Here is a 12,587-nt window from a genome sequence, read left to right as displayed (position 1 = left end):
GAATGAGCCCCATGTCAGACGCCACACTCAGCCAGGAGTCTGCTTGAGATTCTCTCTTTCTCTCCTTCTGCCCTCCCCCCCCCAAATAAATAAATAAATCTTTTTAAAAAAATTTTAAGATTTTTCTTTTCCTCTTTTAAGTCAGATATATATTTGATTGTTTGGTTGAGAGTATGCTAACTCCAACTCCTTTACAGCTCGAGTGAATAGAATTCAATTTAGTTCAATACTATACCAAGTATAGATGCACTGTCTTTGGTTATGGGATGACAAATTTTGTGTGTATGTCAGACACTATCTTTGGTTATGGGATTACAAGTTTTTTTTTAAAGATTTTGTTTATTTATTTATTTTGGAGAGTGAGAACAGGATCAGGGGGAAGGGCAGAAGGAGAGGGACAAGCAGATTCCCTGGACACAGGACTTGATCCTGACCCCAAGATTATGACTGGAGTCTAAGTCAGACGCTTAACAGACTGAGCCACCCAGTCACCCCAGGGTGACAAATTTTTTAAAAATGGTTCTCTGCTCCCTGAGAGCATGTAATTTAAGAAAGATGATAAAATGAGTGTAACCTGGTGCCGTGTAGTGAGATAAATTTTTTTCACTTGGGAATTTCTCAAGAAGATGTCATATTTGAGCAGGGTTTTGAAGATCAAAAGAATCTTGCCAAGCAGCAGAGGTGAGAAGAGATTCCAGGCAGAGAGTATAACACGAGAAAAGGTGTGGAAGTTTTCCTGTGGGTGGGTGGTGTGTTGGGGGAATCCAGTATTAACATGACAGGGCAAAGAGAGAGATGAGAGATAGGAAGGGAAGTCTGTTGGTAGATTGCTAAGGGAGGTCTTGAAGGCCCAAATTGTAGGTTTGGGGTACTGGGTAAATCTGAATGACTTTAAGCAAGGTAATAAAATATTCATCTCTGTGCTCTAGAAAGGTAATTTTGAAGGCCAGGTAGAGTCAAATAAGGAATACAGAGAAAGATGTGGAGGAGGAGAAGCTGATCTGTCAACTTTATGTCAGTTGAGACTTTTATGACTTTAAACCTAAAAAGACTTGTGATTTTAAATCTAAAATTTATCCTTTAATATTGAGGTGCCAAACTTTCTTGAGACGTAACTGTTGTCAAATTAAGTAGACTTAGTTTAAAAATAGAAATATTACTCGACTCTACTGTTTTTCCTGGTGTAATGAGATGTTTTGTTTTTAATATAGTTAAACTTTATTTTTGGAAAGGTTTTCCTTTTTGGAGATTGACTTTTTTCTGTCCATTTCCACAGAGATTGTGGTGTGTAGTAGCAGAGTATGGTGTCACCATTAGAAAATATGTACACACGCAGCATTTTAAGTCCCTGGTGATATATGTATGTTGCAGGTGTAAGAAAGAAACATCACCCTTTCAGACTCATGAGAAGAGGAGCAAAAATCAGAATGCAGTAGAAGAATGTTTGGAAAATAGACAATTGGATTTAATTTTAAAAATTGGAAGTTTTTCCAGTTTTAAAAATTGCAAGTCAGTGATCGAAGGTGTCAAAGGAAAAGAGGGATAGGAGGGTGTCGACAGCAGTAAAAAGCAATGCAGCATAGCCCCACTACCTCTGACACCATAATTCTCTGTCCAGGGCATCAATGAAGTCCTTTTTTTTTAAATGTGAGAAAGTCTTGCACTGTGTGGTCATGAGGATTGTTTTGTTAGCCTTCCAGGAATCTTTTTCCCAACACTAAAGTAGAAATGAAGCTGTTTATAGATATGGGAAGTTATATAAGGACTATAATCTTGGGTGCTCCATTTTTGACAAGCCAGAAGACAGATTTATCCAAGCAAATCCAAGTTTTTCTCATTATCTGGGACTCCCCTTCGTATTACTTTTAGTAAAACACATTCCAGGGCTAAAGCTTGTGGTCATGGAAAGCAAGTAGGGGTAGGATAGAGATACAAATTAACATTTTCCCACCTACTTATTCATCATGTATTTTTTTACCCATCCATGGGCACAGATTGAACCTGTCTGGTGATTTTCTTTTTACAAGAAATAAGCTTTTTCAATAATATTTTCTGTAGATTTTTTTTCTGAGTTAAGTGCTACAGTAGGCCAAAGCAGCTTAACAATAATTCTCATTAGACACCCAGTCACAGCTATAGTCAACTGTCATGCCATTGTAATAATGATATATCTAACCATACCATGACTAATACCTGTAACCGAACAAATACTGTTATAGTTCTTTTTTTGAAATGCAGAGTAATTGCTAAAATCCAAAAGCTAACTTACACAGTTTGGAATGTTTTAGGATAAGACATGATGTTATAAGAAGTATAGATGAGTCTGCCCAAGTAAGAAATTTTCATAAATTATTATAAGAAGTGATCTCATAGGCAATGATCTGGAAAAAAAAAAACAAACAGGAAAATAACAGAGAGCTGAGCTGAATACTGTAGTTGTTCCTCCTTATTTATAAAGCACCAGTGGCTCTTATGCCTTAATCAATCTCTCTTGAATTGGATATCCTCCAACATGCCCAGAAAAAGCAGGGAAAAAAGGTGCCAGATGAGAAGAATGGGACATTCTTTGTCACTGATTTAAATCCCTTATGACAAAAATAGTAGGTTTAAATATTTTACATTAAGCTGTTGCATTGTCTCTCTTTGTGTGAAAACCTGACCCTTTGAAGTACCTGCCAGACTCTATAGAGCTATGATCTTAATTCTTTACCCAGTTGAGAAAACACTTTCCTAATTTTTTAATTAGTATATTAACCTGCATAACTCTACATAAATAATCTCAGTGTTCCCCCAAATTCATTGTTTTTCTCTTGTGGCAAACATCAGTTCCCTATTTTCATTACCATGATCTTATTTTGAATGCCAAATAATTCTTTTCTAGGATTTCTTGCAGCTCTGAATTCCCTAAATTTTCAAATCTTATGTGTCACGTATTTCTTTCCATTTATTTTTACTTTTTTAATGGTAGCTAAGTGTATACTGTGTTGTGCTTCTCTCCACTGTTTAACAAATGAATTATAATTCCTTAGCTTGGTATTTAATTTCCTCACAGTATGGAACCAGCCTATTTGCACAACATTCTCTCTCTCTCTACCTTATATGAACCTGCTCTTCAGCCAGATTGGCTCCACCCACTTCTCTATCTGTTCTGCTGTTCGTGGTGTTGCCTCCATTTGAAATGCTGCTTTCCTATTTTGACCTGTCCAGAATCCCATCCATCTGTCAAAGTCCAATGCTTATGCCATATTCTAATTTATATGGGCTTGCATCTTCCTCTTGCAAGTATATCCCAATAACATTTTTCACCTTTAAACTTACCTGTCAGTTAGTTCTACCTTGCATTATAGGGCACGTGTACCCGAATGTTTATAGCGTACCTATACATTTATAGTGTACCTGTCTCCACTATTAGATTATATGAGATAAATGTCCAAGATTAGTTTCACTGTAGTTATTTGATTTGGATATATTTATATCACTACATATTATAACTTATGACATTATCACCCCTTTCATTGGTATTTTATTCTACAGGGACTAAATGCAAAAATATTATCATAATGTATCAATTTTATATGGCAGAGTTAATTTACAAAGGTGACAACCAAGTTTGATGTATGCTAGCCTGAAAGGAAACTGACTGTCCAGCCTCAATGAAGCAATGGCAACACTTGCAAAATGGTCTTAATAAGATTTGCTGTATGAGACAAAGGACCATGACTTCATTCTTACTAACCTCAGAAACATAATAAACTATGGTCAGTTTGGGCATTTTTCCAATTTTGCCATTAATTTGCTCATAAATTTTGATTAGGGGGCATTGTAAGACTTTCATAATTAAGGGAAGTGCATTAGAAATTTATTTCCTGCGAACAGTTTGTCATATCCTGAAAAATACTGGAGTTCTGTGAATACCTGTAAACCTTAGGGATGGTAAAGTAGGTGGATGAACAGACTTTTTTCTGATAGCGAGTACCTAAAATTAGTTGCAACCTCAAGTCTAAATTTTAATTCTAACAAATAATTGGTTGACTTAAAATATATGTTGGCTAGGCAAACTTCTTAAGACTAACAGTGGCTGTATTCCATGGTTATCTCCTCTAGACTTCATCAGCACATAGATCTATTTTGTAATGATTTCTTGCTTTCTTTAATCATGGATTAACAAATATTAACTATTTGTACAAGTCTGGATCAGTAAATACATGTAATTCTGTATTTGTAGGAGGCATTTATCTTCTAAGAGTGTTTTGAAGGGTGCAGTTATATCGTTAGATGCTTTTTCTATTTTAGTTTTGCTATATAGCAACTTGGAAAAGACTAGATTGTTTCTGAATAAGATTTCACTTGATACGGGCATGTATACATTTTAAATTAATAAAGGTTATTTTTCAGTGGGCTCTCTTCATAAAATCTCTTTTGTTTTTTTTTCCTTCAAGGATTTTGCCCCATTAGAAATTTTAAGATTTCTGCCAAGTCAGGTTTTTTTTTTTTTTAAAGATTTTATTTATTTATTTGACAGGCAAAGATCACAAGTAGGCAGAGAGGCAGGCAGAGAGAGAGGGGTGGAAGCAGGCTCCCTGCTGAGCAGAGAGCCTGATGTGGGGCTCGATCCCAGGACCCTGAGATCATGACCTGAGCCGAAGGCAGCAGCTTAAACCACTGAGCCACCCAGGTGCCCAAGTCAGGTTTTTTTAAAAGATTTTCTTTATTTATTTGAGAGAGAGAGAGAGCATGAGCAGGGTGAGGGGCAGAGGGAGAAGCAGACACCCCATTGAGCAGGGAGCCCTATGCAAGGCTCGATCCCAGGACTACCGGGATCATGACCTGAGCTGAAGGCAGGTAGATGCTTAACCAACGGAGCCACCCATGGGCCCTGACAGTATTCTTTAACCTAAAGAAATGTTCATTTCTTTTTAGAACTGAACCACTGTTTGTGCCCTGATCATGGAATTAGGTAGTTTCCAAGTGCCTACTTAAATTTTCATTTTTTATGTGTATCAGCAAAGATCACAGGTGGCCTTAGGGGAAAGAAGAAAGTTTGGGTCTTATTTTTATTCCTTGCTATGCCTTAAAAATGCTCCAGGGGATGCCTCCCACTGTGTGCACTTGAATAGCAGTTATTATTAACTATTGAATGCATCCTATTTGCTTACCACAGTACTGAGTACTTCTCATTTTGATTAATATTCAACATTATGCCATATATATATATATATATATATATATATATATATATATATGGCAATTTTAATATACATTGTAAAAACAAGGTACTTGAGACCCTGGGAGACTAAATAATTTGTCCCTGAACTTGTGCACTTCTTTTACTTGTTTTACTTTCTCTGCCAAGCACACTTGAGGGAAAGGCTGAGGACATCTCATCAAGGTACCTCTGCGAGTTCTGGCTTTGAAGCACCACCTTCTTTCCAAGCATATAGCACTGCTAGGTAAAATGCAAAGTCAGAAAATGTCAAAGTCACAGCTGAGCTCATGATTTATCATCTCAGTGGCCCACAGATCAAAAGAAGATGCAAGTGATGAGTAGTGAGCTATGCTGAGGCCTCTCAAGGTGGCCAGAAGGGCCGGTAGGACTACTTCCAGGCTAATAGGAGATTGAAGTCCTTCTACACTAAGTGGAGATCCAGAGCTGGCCTTATAGGTTGAAGCCAGGACATAGAGGAGCACTCGTCTGCTTCTGAGCAAGGATGAGAAACCTGCTGCCCACTACTTTAGGCTATATCTTTTGATGCCAAGAATGGCTCATATGGCAGGAAGAAGGCAGCACTGCCAATAAACTGGGGCTTGAATCAGATCACTCATTGGTTCAGTAATGTTAACTGTAATAGTTCAGATGCCAGCACAACGTAATACTTGAATTACCAATATGAAACTGACTATGTCTAGGTGGTTCTGGGCACCAGATAAGCACAAAATCATTTGTAAGATAAGAATAATGAGAGATGGGGGTTGGAGGTATATCAAAAAGCTAAATAAAACTAAATTTAAAAAAATCTTCTGACTTCAAATGAACCTGCAAACAAGAAAAAAAAATCCAAAGTACATGAGAAAGCCTTACACTAAGAAAGAGCCAATGAAGTCAACCACTGAGAATAGATTTTACTGGAAGAAATTAAAATATTGAAACAGCCTGAGAGAGCATATTTTGGATGCTCAAAATATAAACAAAGGATTAGCATCTATAAAAAGGTAGAAAATCCTGAAATAAAAACAGTCATGGTCTAATGCTTTATTTATTTACAAATATTTTTTAAGATTATACTGTGGTCCGCATACTCTTATGGATGCCAGAGATGCAGGAATGAACCCAAGTAAATAAAAACCATATCCACATAGTTTATATCCTCATGGGGAGTTTACCTGTTGGTGGTGGAAATGAAATAAGAATAGGCAGAAATCTCAGAAGTGAAAGACAGCCATTGAAATAAAATTCCCAGTAGAAAGTATAAACTCTACATAAGGAATAACACGGAGGACTTTGGGAGATGGAGAAGAGAAGTGAGTTGGGGGAAATCGGAGGGGGAGACAAACCATGAGAGACTATGGGCTCTGAGAAACAGACTATGGGTTTTGGAGGGAAGGGGGTGGGGGGTCGGATGATCCTGGTGGTAGGTATTATGGAGGGCACGTATTGCATGGGGCACTTGGTGTGCTGCATAAACAGTGAATTTTGGAACACTAAAAATAAAATTAAATTTAAAAAAAAAGTATAAACTCTAGACTCGACAATGACAGATTTTTTTTTTTTCATTTGGAAGCTATTACTTAGGAAATCACCTAAAATGCAGTCATGGGAAAATAAGACATTAAAAGTGTACATGCAAGGAAAGAAAGAGAGAGAATGAGAAAGAGAGAGAGAGAGAGAACTTCAGATTATGGGAAGAAGTCATAGCTGAGATTATTATAGAATTGAAGACAAGACTCCTCGCATTGAAAGGACACTCTGAGAACCTATCTGGATAAACAACAATAAATCAGTGCCTGAACACTTGAGGTAAAACTTCAGAACATTGAGGATAAAAAGAAAATCTTTGCCCATCGAAGAAAAATTACAAACTAGCCCCAAAGCAAAGGCAACTAGTTTGAGAGCAGACACCAAGAGCATTATTGAGGGGGAAAATGTCTTATAATTTGGATTCTAGAACTTAATGCCACCATATACCACTGACGTGCTGATCAAACATAGTAATAGAATATCCAACTTTTAAAAACTGAATATTTTGAGGAAGCAAGCCTAGAAAAAAAATGTGTGGATTAAAAAAAAATAGTAAAGAGGAACAGCAACTTCTAAATGTCACCAAATTTAACTCTTGCTATAACAAGTAATAACTAATTTCTATGTAAAGGAAGTTAAGACTACACAAAAGAAAGAAATACAAAATGCAAGAGAAGAAGAAGAAATATGGCCCACAAATATATACAAATTGAAAATAAAAAGACCAAAGGTTAAATTTCTCATGACATCAATGGAAACAAGGATGTGGGAGAATGGTCATAGCTGTTTTTTGGTCTGGCAGTCCACATGGGCCAACTGTGTGGGTGACCTTGTAAAGCATGGAAGTGGTAAATGCCAGCTTCTGGATGGTATTTACCTTAGGAAGGGAGAGTTCAGAGAAGGGTGAGCAAGAAGGGGCTCACCTGTATCTATAATGTTTCATTTCTTTAAAAGGTGAAGCAAAAGTGCCAAGTGCCAGGATCTGTTAAACATGGTGGTGCATACCTGAATTTTCATACTTCATAGTATTAGCCTAAATGTGTACGTGTGTAACTGAAATGAAAAGACACTCAGAACTTTCAGGAGAACTTGAATATTTATGCAGAGCAATAAGGTTTAAAAAACCCAAAGTCTTTGTCAGAATCTATTAAGTTCCTGCCTACAGACTCTGCTCCTCTGACCTCTCTCAGTCTCTCATTCATTCTAACCTAACCCCAGCCCCATTGCATGTTTTTGTACCTCACGCAAGTCTGGCTCATTTCTCTTCTCATACCAGCAATCCTGTTGGAGTATTGCTATCTCTTTCTGATACTGGAGAAGATATCAAAAATTTAAAAATGTCTCAGATGCCTTTGATTTTGCTCTTGATCCAGTGCTCTTAGTAGATATTGACTCTGCCAGCTGAATGAGATGATGTTTTCTTGGCGCTTGACTAATGTTCCACTTTAGAATGGTTTATGCCACCATAACCCAGTCCTTGCGAGCAGAACATTGCCTGGGGAGACTGGAGTCATACTCCTAACAGCCTTATGTGCTCATGAGCAACAGGCTGCTGTGGGATTTAGGCTGAGGGAATAATTTTCCATGGACTGCGTGTGCTCTTTTCTACCCTATTGATTTTTCTACCAAGCACACTTGAGGAAAGGCATGGAAATATCTGGTCAAGGTATCTCTGTAGGTTTCAGATTTGAGGCACCACCTTTGTTCCAAGATGGTATGCGGAAATCTTTAGGAGTTCAAATGAATATAAGGAATAATAACCCAACTTTGGATGCAGAACTGTTTTTAAATTTTTGTTCTTGTTTGAGTTTGTATTTGAGAGATAAGTAAGCTAATTCTCAGTAAGACTGAGCCTGATTTTCATTTTGGAAGTGACTCCTAAAGTTTTCCTAACTTAAAGTGTGAAAATTGATTAAGCCATGCTACTTTATCTTAGAAAGACAAAAACAAACATTGTTACTAGATATAATGCTAATGGGAGTAGCCATGTACGTGTGCGCACGTGCGTTTGCGTGCATAGAAGGGGACTCTGGACATAAAGGTCTCTCTCACTGATTTTGCCCACTACTACTCATGCATTTGTTAATAACTGGATGGTATTTTGAGGTTCTAAATGGTGCTCCAAAACATCAGTCTAATCAGTTTTATTCTAATATCTTGTCTGACAATCATTCTAATATTGTGGAACTTATTTTGGTACATTGATACTAAGTGTTCACATCTTGAAAATAATTTCACTTCATCAAAAATAAATAGTAGATGAAATTTAACTTAAGTGTATCCTGTCTTCAGGGGTCATTTCCTTACAATTTCAGCGTAGTATTGAGCCAAGAGCTGAGCAAAACTCAGCAAATTCTTTGGAAATTGCGTTTAATTATTGCAGGCCACTAAGATTCAACTTCCTGTATTTAAAATACTTGGTGCCGCATTACATCCTGGTGACAAAGGGAAAGAGTGTATGCTTGAAGAGGGTCTAACTTCCAATCTGAGCCTAGCTTAGTGAATGACAGAATTCAACTCAGTACTCGGTTTAAAATTAGTTTTTTGAGTATTACTTTTGTAATCTTGCACAATGAATGAAAACTAGATAGTGTTCACCAGTAGTCACAAGAAAATATTATCTCTTCAACTTGATAATATTAATTATGGAGGGGCACCTGGGTGGCTCAGTGGGTTAAAGCCTCTGCCTTCAGCTCAGGTCATGATCCCAGGGTCCTAGGATCAAGCCCCACATCAGGCTCTCTGCTCAGCAGAGAGCCTGCTTCCCCTCCTTCTCTCTCTGCCTGCCTCTCTGCCTGCTTGTGATCTCTGTCTTTCAAATAAATAAATAAAAATCTTTTAAAAATATTAATTATGGAAAATATTAGTGAGCACTTACTCTGTGCTATGTACTATTCTCAAGGTTTTATTTACATTAACTCGTTTAATCTTTTTAGCAGGCTTGTGAAGTAGAAGATAATGTTATCCCCAAATTATGAAAGAGGAAATTGAGGCATACACAAATTAAGTAATGTCTCTGAGACCACCCAGCGTGTAATGGAGCTGGTGGTAGCTTTAGTTATTTTTTCTTTTTTTTTTTTTTAATTATTTAAGATTTATTTGAGAGAGAGCATGTGGGAGGCAGGTGGGTGGGTAGGGGAAAAGGGAGAGGGAGAGAAAGAATCTCAAGCAGACTCCCTGCAGAATCCAGAGCTGGAAGCAGGGACTCCAACAACAATCCTGAGACCATGACCTGAGCCGAAATTGAGTCAGACACTCAACTGACTGAGCCACTCAGGTGCCTCACTAGGCATTTTCTGCTAATAGAAGACTATTGACATTTTTTGCACTTCCACCCATACTAGTGTGCAACTTGTTTATTCATTTGTCTTCAAAAGGAAATCAGTGAAACTTGTACATCTTCATGCATTTTAATGTTTCTAACAATAAATGATCATCTATTCCTTGGATTCTTACAGGGCCTTCTACTTGGACAAGTCAAATTCACCACCCAACTCCACATCCAAAGCTGCCTATGTAGACAAGGTAAAAAGAGATGACTGCATTTGTTGATGCTTTGCCATTCACAGAGCTCCCTTATTTATTTTTTCCACTATTGTTCTTAGACAATGTGTAATTACAGATCTTTGTAGCCTCCAAAGCTGTGACCTCCACGAGGAAGATATTTTAAACTCTTCATTAAACGTTATAAGAATGGTGGACTGTAGCCCATCGACAAGCATTTCTTCCTGCTGGATGTGTGGAACTTTATGTTCGTCGCTTTTTTTCTGCAGCTAATGAGGCCTCTCAAAGCTCTGGATGAAGTTTATCGGCTGGTAGCCTCGTTTATCAGATCGAAGCGCACGGCGGCCTGCGCAAACACAGCCTGCAGCGCGTCGGGGGTGGGGCTGCTGTCCGTGTCCTCGGAGCTGTGCTCCCGGCTGGGGGCCTGCCACATCATCATGTGTAACAGCGGCGTGCACAGGTATGTCACCTGCCCTGCCATGTCGGCCTCTCGCGGGCCCGATTTCGCTCGGAGGTTCTTGCTTACATTTTGGTTACAGGAAATGGTAACTGGAAACATTCAGAAGACTTGGATGTATTTGGAATAAGATTTGGGAAATCAGATCATGGTGACACCGTGTTTTCTGGCTTCAGTTTTAGGTTCGGTGACTATTGCTTCATACAAATGAATGCAATCCCACATTTATATCACTGTAGCTTATCTGCCCAGAATCTTATCACCCTGGCATTGATATTACAAGATATTTATACTTTGGGTACAAACTTGTACATCCATTATCTTCACTGTAGGAACTTGCCAGGTAGGAGCTGGCAAGTAGCTCAACAAAACTTTTTTCACTGTACTTCATGGACCTTCCATCTTCGCTGGTTTGGGTTTCTGTATCCAATGGTTGTGAGGTGGGTGCTGCCTTGAGGCTACCACTGTCTTTCTACTTTTGGCAAAATTAGGTCCAGGAGCCCACATAATATACGTTCCTGGAAACGGAAGAGGAAATCTGAGATGGGTCCAGTGCAGGTGGTTTTTCTTAGGCAGCTGTGCTCGGTCTCGGGCGGCCAAGGTGGGTTTCAGAACTCATACAGCTGCATCAGCTACAAAATGGGGGTGGAGGAGCCTGTGTCAGGTCCTTCCCCATGACCACATGCTCGTCCTCTGTCACCTCACCATTTTCACAAGGAAGTGAAACCATAAAGCAGAATGTGGTCCTCACTGTAATCTGAGTAGGCAAAAAGTGTCCTGTCACCCACCATAGTCTCTTCCTGGAACTGGGCCAGTTAGATTTTGAGATTGGTTTACTGTTTAGTCAGATTTACTTGGTACTGGACCTATGTAAAGGACTGCAGTTGGACTATTAGTTGTGTAACATCATAAAGCAATGATGCTCATGTTAGAGGCATAAATATGGCATGGCAGTATGAACAACAGATAACAAAAAAATAAGAAGATATAATAAGATAACAGAATAAGAATAAATAGACCTCCACTGCAAGAGAATGTAAATGACCTCGGAAAGTTACAGCTAAAAACCAAGGTGCAGATGGAAAACAGATCTCTGAGATGAGTAGACCTTTCCCTAAAGAAGGTGATGTTTGAACTGGGTTTTGATGAGTCAGGGTGAAGAGGTAAAAAGTGGGAGAAAAATGATCCGAGGCAGCAGGTTCTCATCTGTAAAATTCCATTTTGATTTGGTATGCCTGTATTCTAGTCTTAGACAGCGTGTTCTTGCTTACAAAGTATGGCAAGACCTTATTTCTCTGAAAGGAGCATTATATTCTGTGGTTGACAAAATATGCAGAATTTTCTCCTTTATTTTAATGGCTGTGTACTACTCTGTGCTCTATTGCAAGCTGTAATAAGCTTAATTGAAAATATCATCTGCAACCAAATGAATAAAATATTATTTCATAATTTGTTTACTAGCAGAGAAGTGATCTCTCCCTTCTGATCAACTCGTGTTCACTCCTTCTGTTCCCACTTATTCATTCACTCATTTATGCATTCATTATTCATTCACTCAATAAATATGCATTCAGCACCAATTATGTGCCAGCCCTGCTCTAGCTGCTGGAGGTACAGGATTGAAAAATTAAAGTCTCTGTTCTCAAACAGTGTGCATCCTGTTGGGGGTAACAGATGATAATGTAAATAAATACATATGTAATGTGGTAAACGGAATAAATAGAAAAAAGAACAGAAGTCAGAGGGGTAGAAGGGGGGGTAGCACCATCCAACAAGGGATTTCATCAGAGACTTGTGTGAAATGAAGGAGTGATATTTATGCAAATATCTCAGACAAAGAACATTCGATCTTAGGGAGCAGCAGTGCAAATGTGGGAGCTCACGTGGGAG

At 38.4% G+C, this 12,587-nt stretch overlaps 1 protein-coding gene across 3 annotated transcripts in view; it reads left to right on the top strand.

The window, feature by feature from the left end:
* Nucleotides 1-12,587, top strand: part of PREX2 (phosphatidylinositol-3,4,5-trisphosphate dependent Rac exchange factor 2) — a 331,391-nt gene that overhangs the window by 266,680 nt on the left and 52,124 nt on the right. For all 3 annotated transcript variants that reach the window (XM_045979892.1, XM_045979882.1, XM_045979874.1), the window contains 2 exons: nucleotides 10,195-10,261; nucleotides 10,510-10,700. In XM_045979892.1, coding sequence (XP_045835848.1) covers nucleotides 10,195-10,261; nucleotides 10,510-10,700 — 258 coding nt within the window. The remainder of the gene's footprint in view (nucleotides 1-10,194; nucleotides 10,262-10,509; nucleotides 10,701-12,587) is intronic.

Source organism: Meles meles, chromosome 1 (genome assembly GCF_922984935.1).
Source record: "Meles meles chromosome 1, mMelMel3.1 paternal haplotype, whole genome shotgun sequence".
In the NCBI taxonomy this organism is placed as follows: domain Eukaryota; kingdom Metazoa; phylum Chordata; class Mammalia; order Carnivora; family Mustelidae; genus Meles; species Meles meles.
The sequence above is the reverse complement of the archived record's forward strand: the minus strand, read 5'-3'. Positions and strand labels throughout refer to the sequence as shown.